Genomic DNA, 12,747 nt, shown 5'->3' with positions numbered 1-12,747 from the left:
GAAAGGAAAGTATATGCACAAGGGAGACCAAAATTCAAAAAGCAACTTATATACCAGAGCAAGCAGAGTCAGATTATAGCAAAGGCAGTGACATAGCCTTTTAGAAGACAACATGGAACTAGGAAGGAGATAGCTATGAGAGTGACTAGGAACAGATATGGATTAAATTGAGACATACATAGTAGAGTGCAAAAAGTAACATTAGATGAATGCAGTAAGAAAGAAAAGGTAGGAAGAAACCAGTTAATTGCAACCGTAACAAGACTTTTAAACTATAAGGTGCAAATAGACGGATTGGGTACAGAGAGATGCCTAGTAGGCCCAGAGTCAGAGTGGGAGAGCAGATAACTGGGACAAAGTCTGTGAGACAGAATGGCACAGCCAGAGGCACGGATCAGCATGGTTTGGACAACTGGAAAGAGCACATTTTTTTGATAGCAAAAGTGGCAGTGAGCTTGTAAATATCCAGAGGGAGAACAGGAGGGATAGAATAAGCCCATGATTACCTCCAGAGGGTGATTAGACACAGTGTTCCTAGGTTGAGATGTAATGGGCCAAGCAGATACATGGATGGAGATCTACATCACAGAAATCTCGCATAAGCATGTAGTCAAAACAAAACAAAACAAAACAAAACAAAACAAACAAAAAACTCAAGTAGATGTTAGCGGGCCCAGGAAGAGGAGCAATGTAGTAAGCAGAAATGATGTAGGACCAAAGAGAAGGGAAAATAGTGAATGATTTCTGAGAGAGAGAAAAATACAGGACATAAAGCCAGTGAAGAAGTGTTCATTAGGCTGAGATGAGACAGGGCTCCACACAGTCTAGGATCCATGGAAGAGATTCAGAGGAAAATGGAAGAGAAGTAAAGGAAAAATGGGCTACAAGAATCAGTCAATAGATACCTGAGGGAATACAGCAAAAGGTGTCAGAAAAGATACAGAGCAGGCACTAAATAAGCAGGTAGTTCATGAAACATGAAGATAGTTCATAGGGATAAAACATAGCTTTCTAAACAGAGATGGAGGGAGATCTATGCATAGAAGCTGATGCAGAAAAAGTATCAGTAGCAGGCAGAGAAAGACCAGGCATAAGCCTAGACACACAATCAAGTACATTCAAAAGAATGTGGAATGGACTGAAAGTGAAACAAGCAGATAAAACAGGGAATAGCAGAAAGACTGAAAACTTAACTAATAGGAGGTAACATAAGTGACTAGAGAAAGATAAGGAATGATCAGGCCTGGAACAGGCTAAGAAGATCATGGGTGGCAGGGGTAAAGAGCAAAACAAAATAGACTGAGAAATAGATCATGGTTACTGCAGGGTAGAAATAATGGTTGGGGATGGATACGAGAGTCAGCATAGGTACAGAAATGGAAAGATACAACTCAGTAGAAAAGAGGTTAATTGTGCATAATGATATGCCTTATTTGGTGAATAGCAAGAGGGGAACATTAATTCTAAGTTGAGGCTGGTTTTGTAGAATACTTTGCTAGCTTCTCGGCACACAAAGAGGAAAAACACACAGAACCACTTTGAATCATTCTTGGTCCAGGTGAGAGAGTGTTTTAAAAATGTAACATGTTTTGTTTGTTTCGGTTTTTTTTTTGTTTTTAAACAAAGTACTCACGAAAGGTATAACAGGGATTTTTGCCAGACTAGTGTCTTTAAGTGGATTATGTCACCTTTATTATTGTCTCTTCTCCTTAAGTAGATTTACTGAGATATCTTAAATTATGAAACCTTATTAATTTGTATATATATCAGATGATCTAGTGTTTGAGGAAGTTAAATACAAATATGATACACTGAGTTATAAGAGTTTTCTCAGAATTGTTTAAGCATGTGTGCATGATTGCTAGATAGCATTTATTTGTAATTCTTCAGTAACCACCCCACCTCCCCCCACAACTGCACTTGTTTTCCAACACCAAAACTTTACTTTTTCTTCTTTCTGCCCTCTTCTAATCTTTTTTATAGCAAGGACCGTGCAGCAAGCACTGCTGGAGCTGCTGGCCTGGCAGGTGGGCACCACCGGGAAGCATGGGCCACCAAAGGTCCCTCCTATGAGGACTTATACACTCAGAATGTTGTCATTAACATGGACGACCAAGAAGATCATCGAGCCTCACTAGAGGGGAAATCTGCCAAAGAGAGACCCATTTGGTTGAGAGAGAGCACTGTCCAAGGAGCATATAATTCTGAAGAGATGAAGGAAGGTAAGAGTAGAAGTCAGTAAAATGAATATCTTGGGTTCAGTAGAAAATGAACTTGACTTAGTGGGCAGTTCTTAGTTTTATTGGTAATTCGTTATGTTTGTTTTATAAAACGTGCATTATAGCAGGAAGTAAGAAATTCAGCAATAAGCATTAAAACCAACAAATATATATTTGTATTACCCTTCAACTTAGTTGAAATGATAAGTAGACCCTTTTTAAATCTCCATTTTCAGATTTAAGAAATTACCATTTCATTGTCTTAATTTTGTGGAAAAGTGCTATTATGTTCAAAGTGGACAAATTCACCTCTTCTTTATTCTTTTGTTGCCCTAACTTCTGCATTTTTATTTCTCTGAATTGGGAGCCAAAACTATACACTAGTCCAGACTCTTATATGTTGTCTCCTCATGAACATTAAGGAGTTTGTGCTACCTGAAATATAAAAAAAGAAGCTACCTGAGTAAAGGATTATGGATTCTTACCATCCGAGAAGATTGACAGAGCTCCATATTAGATTTTAGAAATCTCAGTGATCCATAAAGGGTTGAAAATTACATAATAACCAGCAGTTTGAAAACTACAGCATTTTACTTTTTAAAACTTTAAGGATTCAAAGACTTTGGGTGGTGATGTTTGGGAGTATATAGAAAATACAAGACTCAGACTGGACAAAGATTACTCAGAAACTGGGAAGCAGAGATGAAAAGGAGTCTGTACCTCTGGTTATGTTTCATCAGCATTAGAATCTATGTGATTCTATTCCCAGGTTATGCATCATTTCTAACATATCATCTGAGTATTGTTCTGTAATGGTAAAGAATTATCAGTAACTGAAAACCTCTTGTGTTTTGGTATTTCTCTAACCTCTTTTCCCTTTATGATTTGCATTTCTTTACTAATTATAGCATACTGTGTATGCAAATAATTAAAAAAGTAGTGTGGAGTTGGGTGGTGATGGTAAAATCAGCTAATACCTCTACTGTGATTCTCTTTGGTGTTTGAATTCTAGTTGGAAAAAAAGTTTTCCTTGGGAACCATAGGGCACTCTCTAGCTCCTTCCTGCTGATTAGCTTAGCTCTGGTGTTCAGTTATTTTGATTCAAATTGTTTTAGATTATATAGGAGTGAGGCTGTGAACTACTGAGGAGTCTCGTTTTCTCCAACTTGGCCTCCTGCCTGTTCTTAAAGCTACCAAACCTTTTCTTTGAACTTAGAAACAAAATTGAATAAAATAAGTCTCATAAGCTTAACATTCGATGTGTTCAGTTCCTAGAATGATAGAATTTGAATTATAAAGGCCTTTAAAAAGTCATAGTTTACCCAATTTAGACTTGTCAATATTTCTTCCTATATAAAATGGATACTAAGATGTCTAAATTTGTCTTCTTTAAGTTTTATGACAGAATAGGCTCTGTCTAGTGAGTGTGAAGTGAGTCTTCTTTGTCCAACACTTTTTTAAAGTGTTTATTTTATCTTAGAGACAGAGAGAGAGAGAGAGAGGGAGACCAAGTGTGAGCAGGGGATGGGCAGAGAGAGAGAGAGGGAGACACAGAATCTGAAGCAGGCTTCAGACTCTTAGCTGTCAGCACAGAGCCCTATGGGGGACTTAAACTCATGAACTGTGAGCTCATGACCAGAGCTGAAGTCGGATACTTAACTGACTGAGCCATCCAGGTGCCCCTTGTCCAACACTTAATTTTCCTCGGACTTCAAGTCATTTTAATATATTTCAGAATTTTATAGATTCTATCAGGTGCTCATTAGTATACTGAAAGCTGCTTTCCTTATAAATAGTCCTCTTCCCCCATTCCACCTTCATCTACATTTTTTTGTTTTATTTTAATTGTCTTTTTCTGGACCTTTTCCAACCATAATATACTTAATATCCAGCGACCAGAACAAAATATGTTGTCCATGCATAGATTCATCATTAATGATTTGAGTTTTACTTCCAGTATCCTGATTTTTACCTGATGCTTGTTGCTCTGTGTCTAGAAGCATATTAAGACCAACAACTTCAGAAACATGTGCAGGGATTTTTAAAGACCCTCCCTTGCCCTGTATCAGATAGCTTGGACCAGGTCTTTCAATATCTTTTAGATTATTTTTTTGTGGGCAGATTTTTTACACTTGCCGGTATAAAAAGAAATCCGCCAGTTTTCTGCCATTTATACAACTTTCAGCTCCTCTTATGTATGTTTTTTTTGCCACTAGTTTGGCCTTTAAGCATCCAGAATTGCTTAGCATCATCAGTGAACTTGACAATTTCCTGTTATATACATCTTCTTTGTAATTTATAACTCTATTAAATAAGACTGTGCTTGGAACTAGTGTTTCTACTTTACCATCCAGAAATTTGCTCATTTATCCTTATTTTCTTTCTGTCTTCATCTGTAACAGAATGGTTCCTTTTTTCCCCCAAACCTCTCAAGACCCTTGTCATAAATCTTTTAGATGTGACTATTTAGTTTATGAAACTAAATTGCTTTGCCCCTAATTTTATATTTACTTTAAACATTAATCAAAATCGTATGTTGGTAATAATATTAAGCTTATTGGAAAATTCTTATCAAAGCAATGATTGCTTTAGAGACAATTCCTTGTCTTTTTTTTCCTATCGAAATACTGCATTGGCAGTAAGGACTCTGCGGGCGGAGGGGAGCCTCAGCCTTCGGCAGTGTTTTAAAGTAGTGAAGTTTGACTTTAATTCTCATTTTTACATCCATGATACTAGAAGCCTATTTTCTCTAACTTGGAACTTCTTGAACTTTTCTTGAACTTTCTCTAACTTGAACTTTTAACTTCTCAGTTCCTGTTTCCCTTTCTGTCTCTTAGTTGCCTATTCTCTTCTCTCAGGAGTTCTACACTTTCTAAATTGTCCAGGGTTACACTAATCCATCCTAGTGTGTTAATGAGAAGATGCTTTCACTTCATTCATGGCCGGAGTTGGTCATTTCTGGGTTTTTTTTTTTTTTTTAAGTTTATTTATTTGTTTTGACAGAGAGAGCATACATGTATACACAGTTGGGGGAGGGGCAGAAAGGGAGACAGAGAATCCCAAGCAGGCTCCACATTGTCAGTGTGGAGCCCAATGAGGGGCTCAAACTCATGAATATGAGATCATGACCTGAGGCCAAGTCAGACACTTAACTGACTGAGCCACCCAGGTGCCCCATTTCTGGGCTTTTTGTTGTTGATGATGATGATAGATAACACTAATCCAAGTGCCAAGTTTATTCTAAGCGCTTCACAGATATTAAGATATTCACTTAATCCCCACAATTATCCAGTGACGATATACTATTATTTTTTCCCTCTCTATACTTGAGAAAATTGAAGCAGAGAGAGATGAAGTAACTTGGCCAAAATCATACAGCTAATAACTGTTAGAGTCAAGATTTGAATCAGAGAGTTAGGTTCCAAAGAATATTTTTAATCCTTTTATGTTTTATTATTTAAAAAAAACTTTTTTAATGTTTATTTTATTTTTGAGAGAGAGAGACAGAGCGTGAGCAGGGGAAAGGCAGAGAGAGGGAGACACAGAATCTGAAGCAGGCTCTAGTCTCTGAGCTGTTAGCACAGAGCCCGATGTGGGCCTCGAACCCGTGAACCGTGAGATCACGACCAGAGCTGAAATCGGACGCTTAACCAATTGAGCCACCCAGGCGCCCCAATTTTTTTAATGTTTATTTATTTATTTTGAGAGAGTGCACCCACAAACAGGGGAAAGGGCAGAGAGAGAGATAAATTCCCAAGTGGGCTCTGCAATGTGGGGCTCAATTCCATGAACCATGAGATCACAACCTTAGCCAAAATCAAGAGTTGGACACCCAACCAACTGAGCCACCTAGGTGTCCCTAATTCTTTTATATTTTTTAAATGGTAGTATATTTGGTATTCAGAATACAGAATACAAGTGTTTTTCTTTAATTTTTTTATGTGTAATTTTTCATGATGTGTACACAAAGTGATAGGTATGTGGTGAGAGAAGCTTTGTTCCTAAGACTAGATTCCTTTTTATAAAGAGTTCAAAGTACCCTTAGTTTGTTTCAGAAAAATAAAGCTGCATTTATTCACCAATTCATCAAATATTAATTCAGTGCCTAAGAAGTGATAGGCCCTATTCTGGGTGCATGGAATATATCATTGAATAAAAAAAGTAAATATCTGCTTGTGGAGAACCTACATCCTGGGAAAGGAGGTGACAAAGACAATAGACATAAATTATTATGTTGGAAAATGAGTGCTATGGGGAAAAGAAGAAAGCATTGGGAGTATAGGATGGGGTGAATTAACAGAAGGCAACATTTGAATGAAAACATAAAAGATATGAAAGATTCAGCTATGTAGATACATAGAGGAAAAATATCCCAGGTAGAGGAAACAGGCAGTACAAAGGCCCTAAGGTAGGAGTGAGTATGGTATGTGCAGGGAATAGCATGGGGGCTACTATGGCAGGAGTAGAATGAGCAAAGGGAAAGAGAAAAGGTAAGTAAGTGAGCAGGAGGGGTTCCAGATAACGTAGGACTTTAAACACCATTGTAAAGCTTTTGGCTTTTACTTTCTAAGCAAGATGAGAAGCCACGTTTGTGATTTCCTATTTTGCCAGCTACTGTGCTTGTTCCTTCATAGACATAATTACATTTGTTCTTATCCAAAGCCCTGTAAGATAGATGTTTTTATCACTCCATTTTACAGGAAAAGGTACCAAAGTTCAGAGACTAAAAACTTGCCCAAAGCAGTGTAGCTTGCATGTAAAAGAATGAGGATTCGAATCCAGACTGTGTTACTCTTAGAACCCATGCACTTAAACCATGCTACTTAAATTCCAGTTTGTGAGAAACATTTTGAATCTCTTATGGACAGTTGTTCAAAAACTGGAACCAGTGAAGTCTGTGTTACTTTATAATAATGTATTTAAATATTAAAATATTACATATTTTATTCGTTATAAAGGAATGCCTTGTATATTTAAGGATATTGATTTTCTGGGTTTTTCCTTCCAGGTGGCATAGATATAGATGCGTTTCAGGAGCGTGAGGAGGGCCGTGCAGGGCCAGATGATAACGAGGAGGTCATGCGAGCACTGCTCATTCATGAGAAGAAGACCCCTTCTGCCACAGCAGGCTCAGTGGGGGCGGCTGCTCCTGTCACTGCTGCCAATGGCAGTGACTCGGAGAGTGAGACCAGTGAGTCAGACGATGACTCCCCACCTCGACCAGCAGCTGTGGCAGTGCATCATCGGGACGAGGACGACGAGGAGGACGATGAGTTTGAGGAAGTAGCAGATGACCCCGTTGTTATGGTGGCTGGCCGACCATTCTCCTACAGTGAAGTGAGCCAGCGGCCAGAGCTAGTGGCCCAGATGACACCAGAGGAGAAGGAAGCATACATAGCAATGGGACAGCGCATGTTTGAGGACCTCTTTGAGTGAGCTTTCCCTATCTTTTCTTCCTTTCTCCAATGCTAATTTCAAAAAGAAATTCCCTACCTTTGAAGAAAAGTGTTTAAGTGGTGTTCTGCCTTTCTTGAAGTAAAGAGCTCAAGAATAATGGGAGAGAAAGTTTGATTTTTATGCCAGAAGCTTCCCCAAAGGTAGGTTGGCTATAAGCATTTCTTTCCCTGTTATTACTACAGTATTAATACCTTGCTGTATTTCAAATTTACCTAATCTTTGCCCCATTTTTCTCCCCTTCTGAAATGAATGCAGGCAGTCTTCCTGTCTGCCTGTAGAAGCCCACTATGACAGGTTATACGAATTCACTGATCACCTCCGTTTTGTTCTCACCAAGGATTCCCGACAGTTCCTGGTATTGCTGCCAAGAAGTTTGGCAACAGGCGAATCAATGATGAGTGACAGAAAAAAAAATCTTAAAACTTCTTATTGCCACACAGTTGAGGATTGGAGTCAATATATAAGACTCCGATGAAAATTTGTGTCTTTCGAGCTGACTTGACTGATAGTGTGTTGTTTTGCTTCATGCCTTTTGGTTTGGCTGTTGGATGATAGAAAACAGAATGTATACTTGGTAAGCCCTTGTGAAATTAGGAAAAAAAACATGGATGTAGGACGAGTTCCTGTACAGGGTTGAAGAGTGGAGAGCATTGGGAACAGTGCCTTTTAGAATTGCCTGAATTTGTGCTGATTTGGACATCCTTTATGGAAAGCTGAGACTGGTTCCCTTCTTTTTCCTATCTTCTACAGTGGTATAAATTGTTGAATGAGGCCATTCCAGCAGAAATCAGCATATAAAAATTATTACTCCTCTCTTTTTTTTCCTTTCTCAACATCATTGAAGGCCTTCTTTGTCTCTCTTTTGATTCTTGTCCGATATGGTGTTTTAGAATGCATCTAGTGCATCGTTGAACATTGTAACCGCAAGGAATGTAGCTTACTTCTGGTTCTGATGTATAGCATGGTATTATTCCCTAAGGCAGAACTTTAAAAATAAAGAATATTCATGCAAGGGTCTATAGCAATTGTATTTTTTTTGTAATATTTTTCCTTGCATTATAATTTTTAAGTATTTATCATATTATAGTACACGTGTGAAGATAGATTTTAGAGTATCTGAGCCTTGTATGAAGTGATGTTTCATTTACTTGGGTTGTATTAATGATTGAATATTGACAATAAATCTATTTTATACCGACCAAAATTTGTTAATTTCTAGCTCTGTAACATCTTGGAGCATAATTAAAATGAATACTCTTCCCATTAAAACAGTGTTTCAGACTTTTTTCTCTTAATAGTTCTCTTTCAAATAACAGATACAGTTGTATGTGGTCTAAGTTTTTTCTGGCAATAAGCTGCCTTACGAATGACTTTTATGTATGTATCTTGTATATATGGTCCTATTCTTACCCTTTTAAACATTGTTTTTAAACTTTCATAGTTCTAGGAATAAGTTCATTTAAGTAAAATATTAATCAGGTTATTTATTTACTTACTTATTTTTATTTAAGTAATTTCTATACCCACCATAGGGCTTGAACTCGCAGGCCCCAAGATCAAGACCCACACACTCTTCCGACTGAGCCAGCCAGGTGCCCCTAATCAGATGTTTTAAAACATAGTTGTAAGTGAACTGTCAGCTCTTTATTTCAATGAATGATTGTTTCTTGCTATTTTTTCTTGAATCTAACTTGCATGTTCTACTTTTGAGAGCTACTGTTCTAGTTTTTCTTTCCTGTTATCTACCAGCCTCTTAAAGAATCATAGACTAGTTGCATATTTCTTTCCTCTCCTTCTTACAGTCTGTGTTTTTCCCTATACCACACTGAAATGGCTTTGTCCAGTGTAACAGCCCTTTATTTCTCAGTAATCCATCTTTTCTCCTTGAAACATTTTCACATCCTAGCCATTATGCTGTCTTGGATCTCCTTAGTTCATTGGCTATTCTTTCTCAGTCTTCAGACTTTATTTCCTCCTCTGCTGTATCTATGTTGTATCTTTAAGCATAACTCAAGGCCTAGTTCTTTGTGTGTGTGTGTGTGTGTGTGTGTGTGTGTGTGTGTGTGTAATTTGTGTTACAGAAGAATGTCACAAGTGAAGACACAAGTATGAATAAGTATCTAGTGCAGCAGTGTTTGAAATAAAATATAGATACATAAATATATTAAATATGCATCGATCAGGAATTAAATCATTTTTTCATGAAGTTCTGTAGCCATTAAAGAGAATGTATTGATAGGCAAAGATATTCATTATGTGTTAAGTATAGAAGGATTCTGGTTTTCTACATGTGTATGTGTAAAGAAGAAAGTATCTAACATATAATACTTACTATGTGCTTTACATCTGTTAACTCATTTAATCCTTTATAACAAACTTTTGAGGTAGATATTTGTATTCAAAGATACATATAATAAGCGATGACAGTTACTGTGGTCTTAATGGGTTATAGTGGAAAAGATATTCCCATTTTGTAAAAAGAATCAAGTGGACATTTAAAGAAGCTCTTGTAGAAAATATGCAGTAGAATTAAAGAAATAGAGTGGCAAAAGCAAACTTTATGTTAGACTAGGATTTTTAGGTGTGACTTACTTTTTTTTTTTTTTTCCCAACGTTTTTTTTATTTTTTATTTTTGGGACAGAGAGAGAGCATGAAGGGGGGAGGGGCAGAGAGAGAGGGAGACACAGAATCAGAAACAGGCTCCAGGCTCCGAGCCATCAGCCCAGAGCCTGATGCGGGGCTCGAACTCACGGACCGCGAGGTCGTGACCTGGCTGAAGTCGGACGCTTAACCGACTGCGCCACCCAGGCGCCCCCCTGACTTACTTTTTTAAAATCCTGGGTTTATCATTTCCTTAGAGAAATATCTCTGATTTTATGCCCAAAATTAATGGGAAAATATAATTTAATGTGTAACATTTTGGACATTACCCCCTATTTCTATAATATACACAGGGATTTGATAGAGTTTGATATGATTTCATTGGACAGATTTATGTGTGTTGAATTGCGCAATAATCTGGTGAGAAAAGCCAGTCAGTGACAGCATGACCAAACATGGGAACCCTGCCAATTATCAGCCTCTGAAGCTGTAGTAAGGGCAGGCTCACCAGCAAAGTTGGTTGATAGATGTAGTCAGTGTCTGTTGACCTAAGGATGGCTGGAATTGTTACACTCAACAGCCTGTAATAAGGATTGGCCAGGAACTCATCGTCTCTGAGTGAGTTATTATAACTCTAGTATCAGCTGCACAGGTGTCCCAACCTTTCACTGTCCATTAAGATTTAAGTAAAGAACACTTTTATTGTAATATTATGGGGTACTTCTTACAATACCGTTTCTCTTTTTCTAGTGGGGAGAGTTGTGGAGGGGGCTAGTGTGGTTTATATTCTCCTGCTCTGCCTCCCTGCTTTCCTGGCTTCTCCACATCTCCTCCACACCACCTATACCAACTCCCACAGTGCCAGCAACACAAGTCCATGTAGCAGATACTCACTGAAGTTTTTACAGTAGTGGGAAGGAGCTGGGCAATGAGAGGGCGTTTTATCTCAGCACTGCAGTGTCAAATATAAGAGTAGATCATATATATCCTTGTTCTTAAAGAGTTTTTGCCATCCTTACCTGTTTCATCCCAAGTCCTGCCTTCAAATCTTGCTGAAATTTCAGCTTCTTGTTTCCCTCTCTTCATCACACCTTTTTTTCCAAAGGTCTTGGAAAGTTATAAATGTATTAGAGAAAATAACTTACTTGTTTTATTCCTATTTCAAGTAGTGCCTTGAAAGCCCTTATATCCAAAGTGGCCTATCCAAGATGGTTCCCTAACCAATGGGCCATCTTCCCATTGCTAAGTGTCAGCATAAGAGGTTAATTGGCTCTAAAAGGAACATTTTTCTTTTTCCACTACACTAAAAAATATTATTCATTATACTTTGCCAAAAGTCAAATGAATAACATGATGAATAACAATCTTGGCCTTCAGATGATCCATTACCTTATATCTGGTAGAAAACTGCTTTAATTCTGTCTGCCCTTGAAGTTGAAGCCTCTTTCTTTCTTTCTTTCTTTCTTTCTTTCTTTCTTTCTTTCTTTCTTTCTTTCTTTCTCTTTCTTTCTTTCAAGAGACAGAACATGAGCAGGGGAAGGGCAGAGAGAGAGGGAGACACAGAATCTGAAGCAGGGTCCAGACTCTGAGCTGTCAGCACTGAGCCCGACGTGGGGTTTGAACTCAGGGACCACGAGGTCATGACCCGATCTGAAGTCGGACACTCAACCGACTGAGCCACCCAGGCGCCCCTGAAGCCTTTTTCTTATTTACTTGCCTGCTTTCCCCAAATAGTACTTATGGGATATTGCTTATACTTAAGGAGTATTAAGTTTAAATTATCTAAAAATTTTTTCCAGGGGTGCCTGGGAGGCTCAGTCAGTTAAGCAGCCAACTTTCGATTTTGGCTCAGGTCATGATCTCATGATTTGGTGAGTTTGAGCCCCTCATTGGGCTCTGCGCTGAGAGTGTGGAGCCTGCTTGGGATTCTCTGTCTCCCCTCTCTCTGCCCCTCCCCCAATTGTGCTGTCTCTGTCTCTCTCAAAATAGAAAAATAAACTAAAAAAATTTTTTTAAATAATAAATCAATTTGGCTTGCCTGGAACTCAGAAGAGTAGGTTCTAGTCTCAGCTCCAATTAAACAGACACATAGTGACATTGTTACCTGAGGCAGTCTTTCTGGGCCAGTTTCTCAGCTGTCAATAATGAGAGGATTATGCTAGGATCACAGTGATTCCTTTCTGTTCTGATATCTTATGGAGGTAAGTGGTAGGTAATAGATTTTTAAATGAGGCCTAATAACAAAAACCAAAAAGCCTTCTGATGAGCAACAGCAATTCAAACCAGGTGAAGGATATATCAAAAGAAGGACTGGTGTAGTTGGCAGGTTTAGTATTTAAAATATAGCCAACTTCATCCTAAACATTAGTAACTAGGTTTCTCTTTGGTACTTCACTTCTAATCATCTGAATGACTGAGGAGGAAATAATTGAATGTTTCATAACAATTTTTGGTATTGTGTTGAGAGAA

The 12,747-nt window shown here is 38.2% G+C and overlaps 1 protein-coding gene across 6 annotated transcripts in view; it reads left to right on the top strand.

Annotated features, from left to right (window-relative positions):
• GTF2E1 (general transcription factor IIE subunit 1) overlaps positions 1 to 8,945 on the top strand; it is a 36,818-nt gene extending 27,873 nt beyond the window's left edge. For all 6 annotated transcript variants that reach the window (XM_058731261.1, XM_058731262.1, XM_058731256.1 and 3 more), the window contains exons 4-5: positions 1,984 to 2,222; positions 7,228 to 8,945. In XM_058731261.1, coding sequence (XP_058587244.1) covers positions 1,984 to 2,222; positions 7,228 to 7,655 — 667 coding nt within the window. In that variant the 3' untranslated portion in view covers positions 7,656 to 8,945. The remainder of the gene's footprint in view (positions 1 to 1,983; positions 2,223 to 7,227) is intronic.
• The last annotated feature ends 3,802 nt before the right edge of the window (positions 8,946 to 12,747 follow it).

Source organism: Neofelis nebulosa, chromosome 5, assembly GCF_028018385.1.
Source record: "Neofelis nebulosa isolate mNeoNeb1 chromosome 5, mNeoNeb1.pri, whole genome shotgun sequence".
Lineage (NCBI taxonomy): Eukaryota > Metazoa > Chordata > Mammalia > Carnivora > Felidae > Neofelis > Neofelis nebulosa.
The sequence above is the reverse complement of the archived record's forward strand: the minus strand, read 5'-3'. Positions and strand labels throughout refer to the sequence as shown.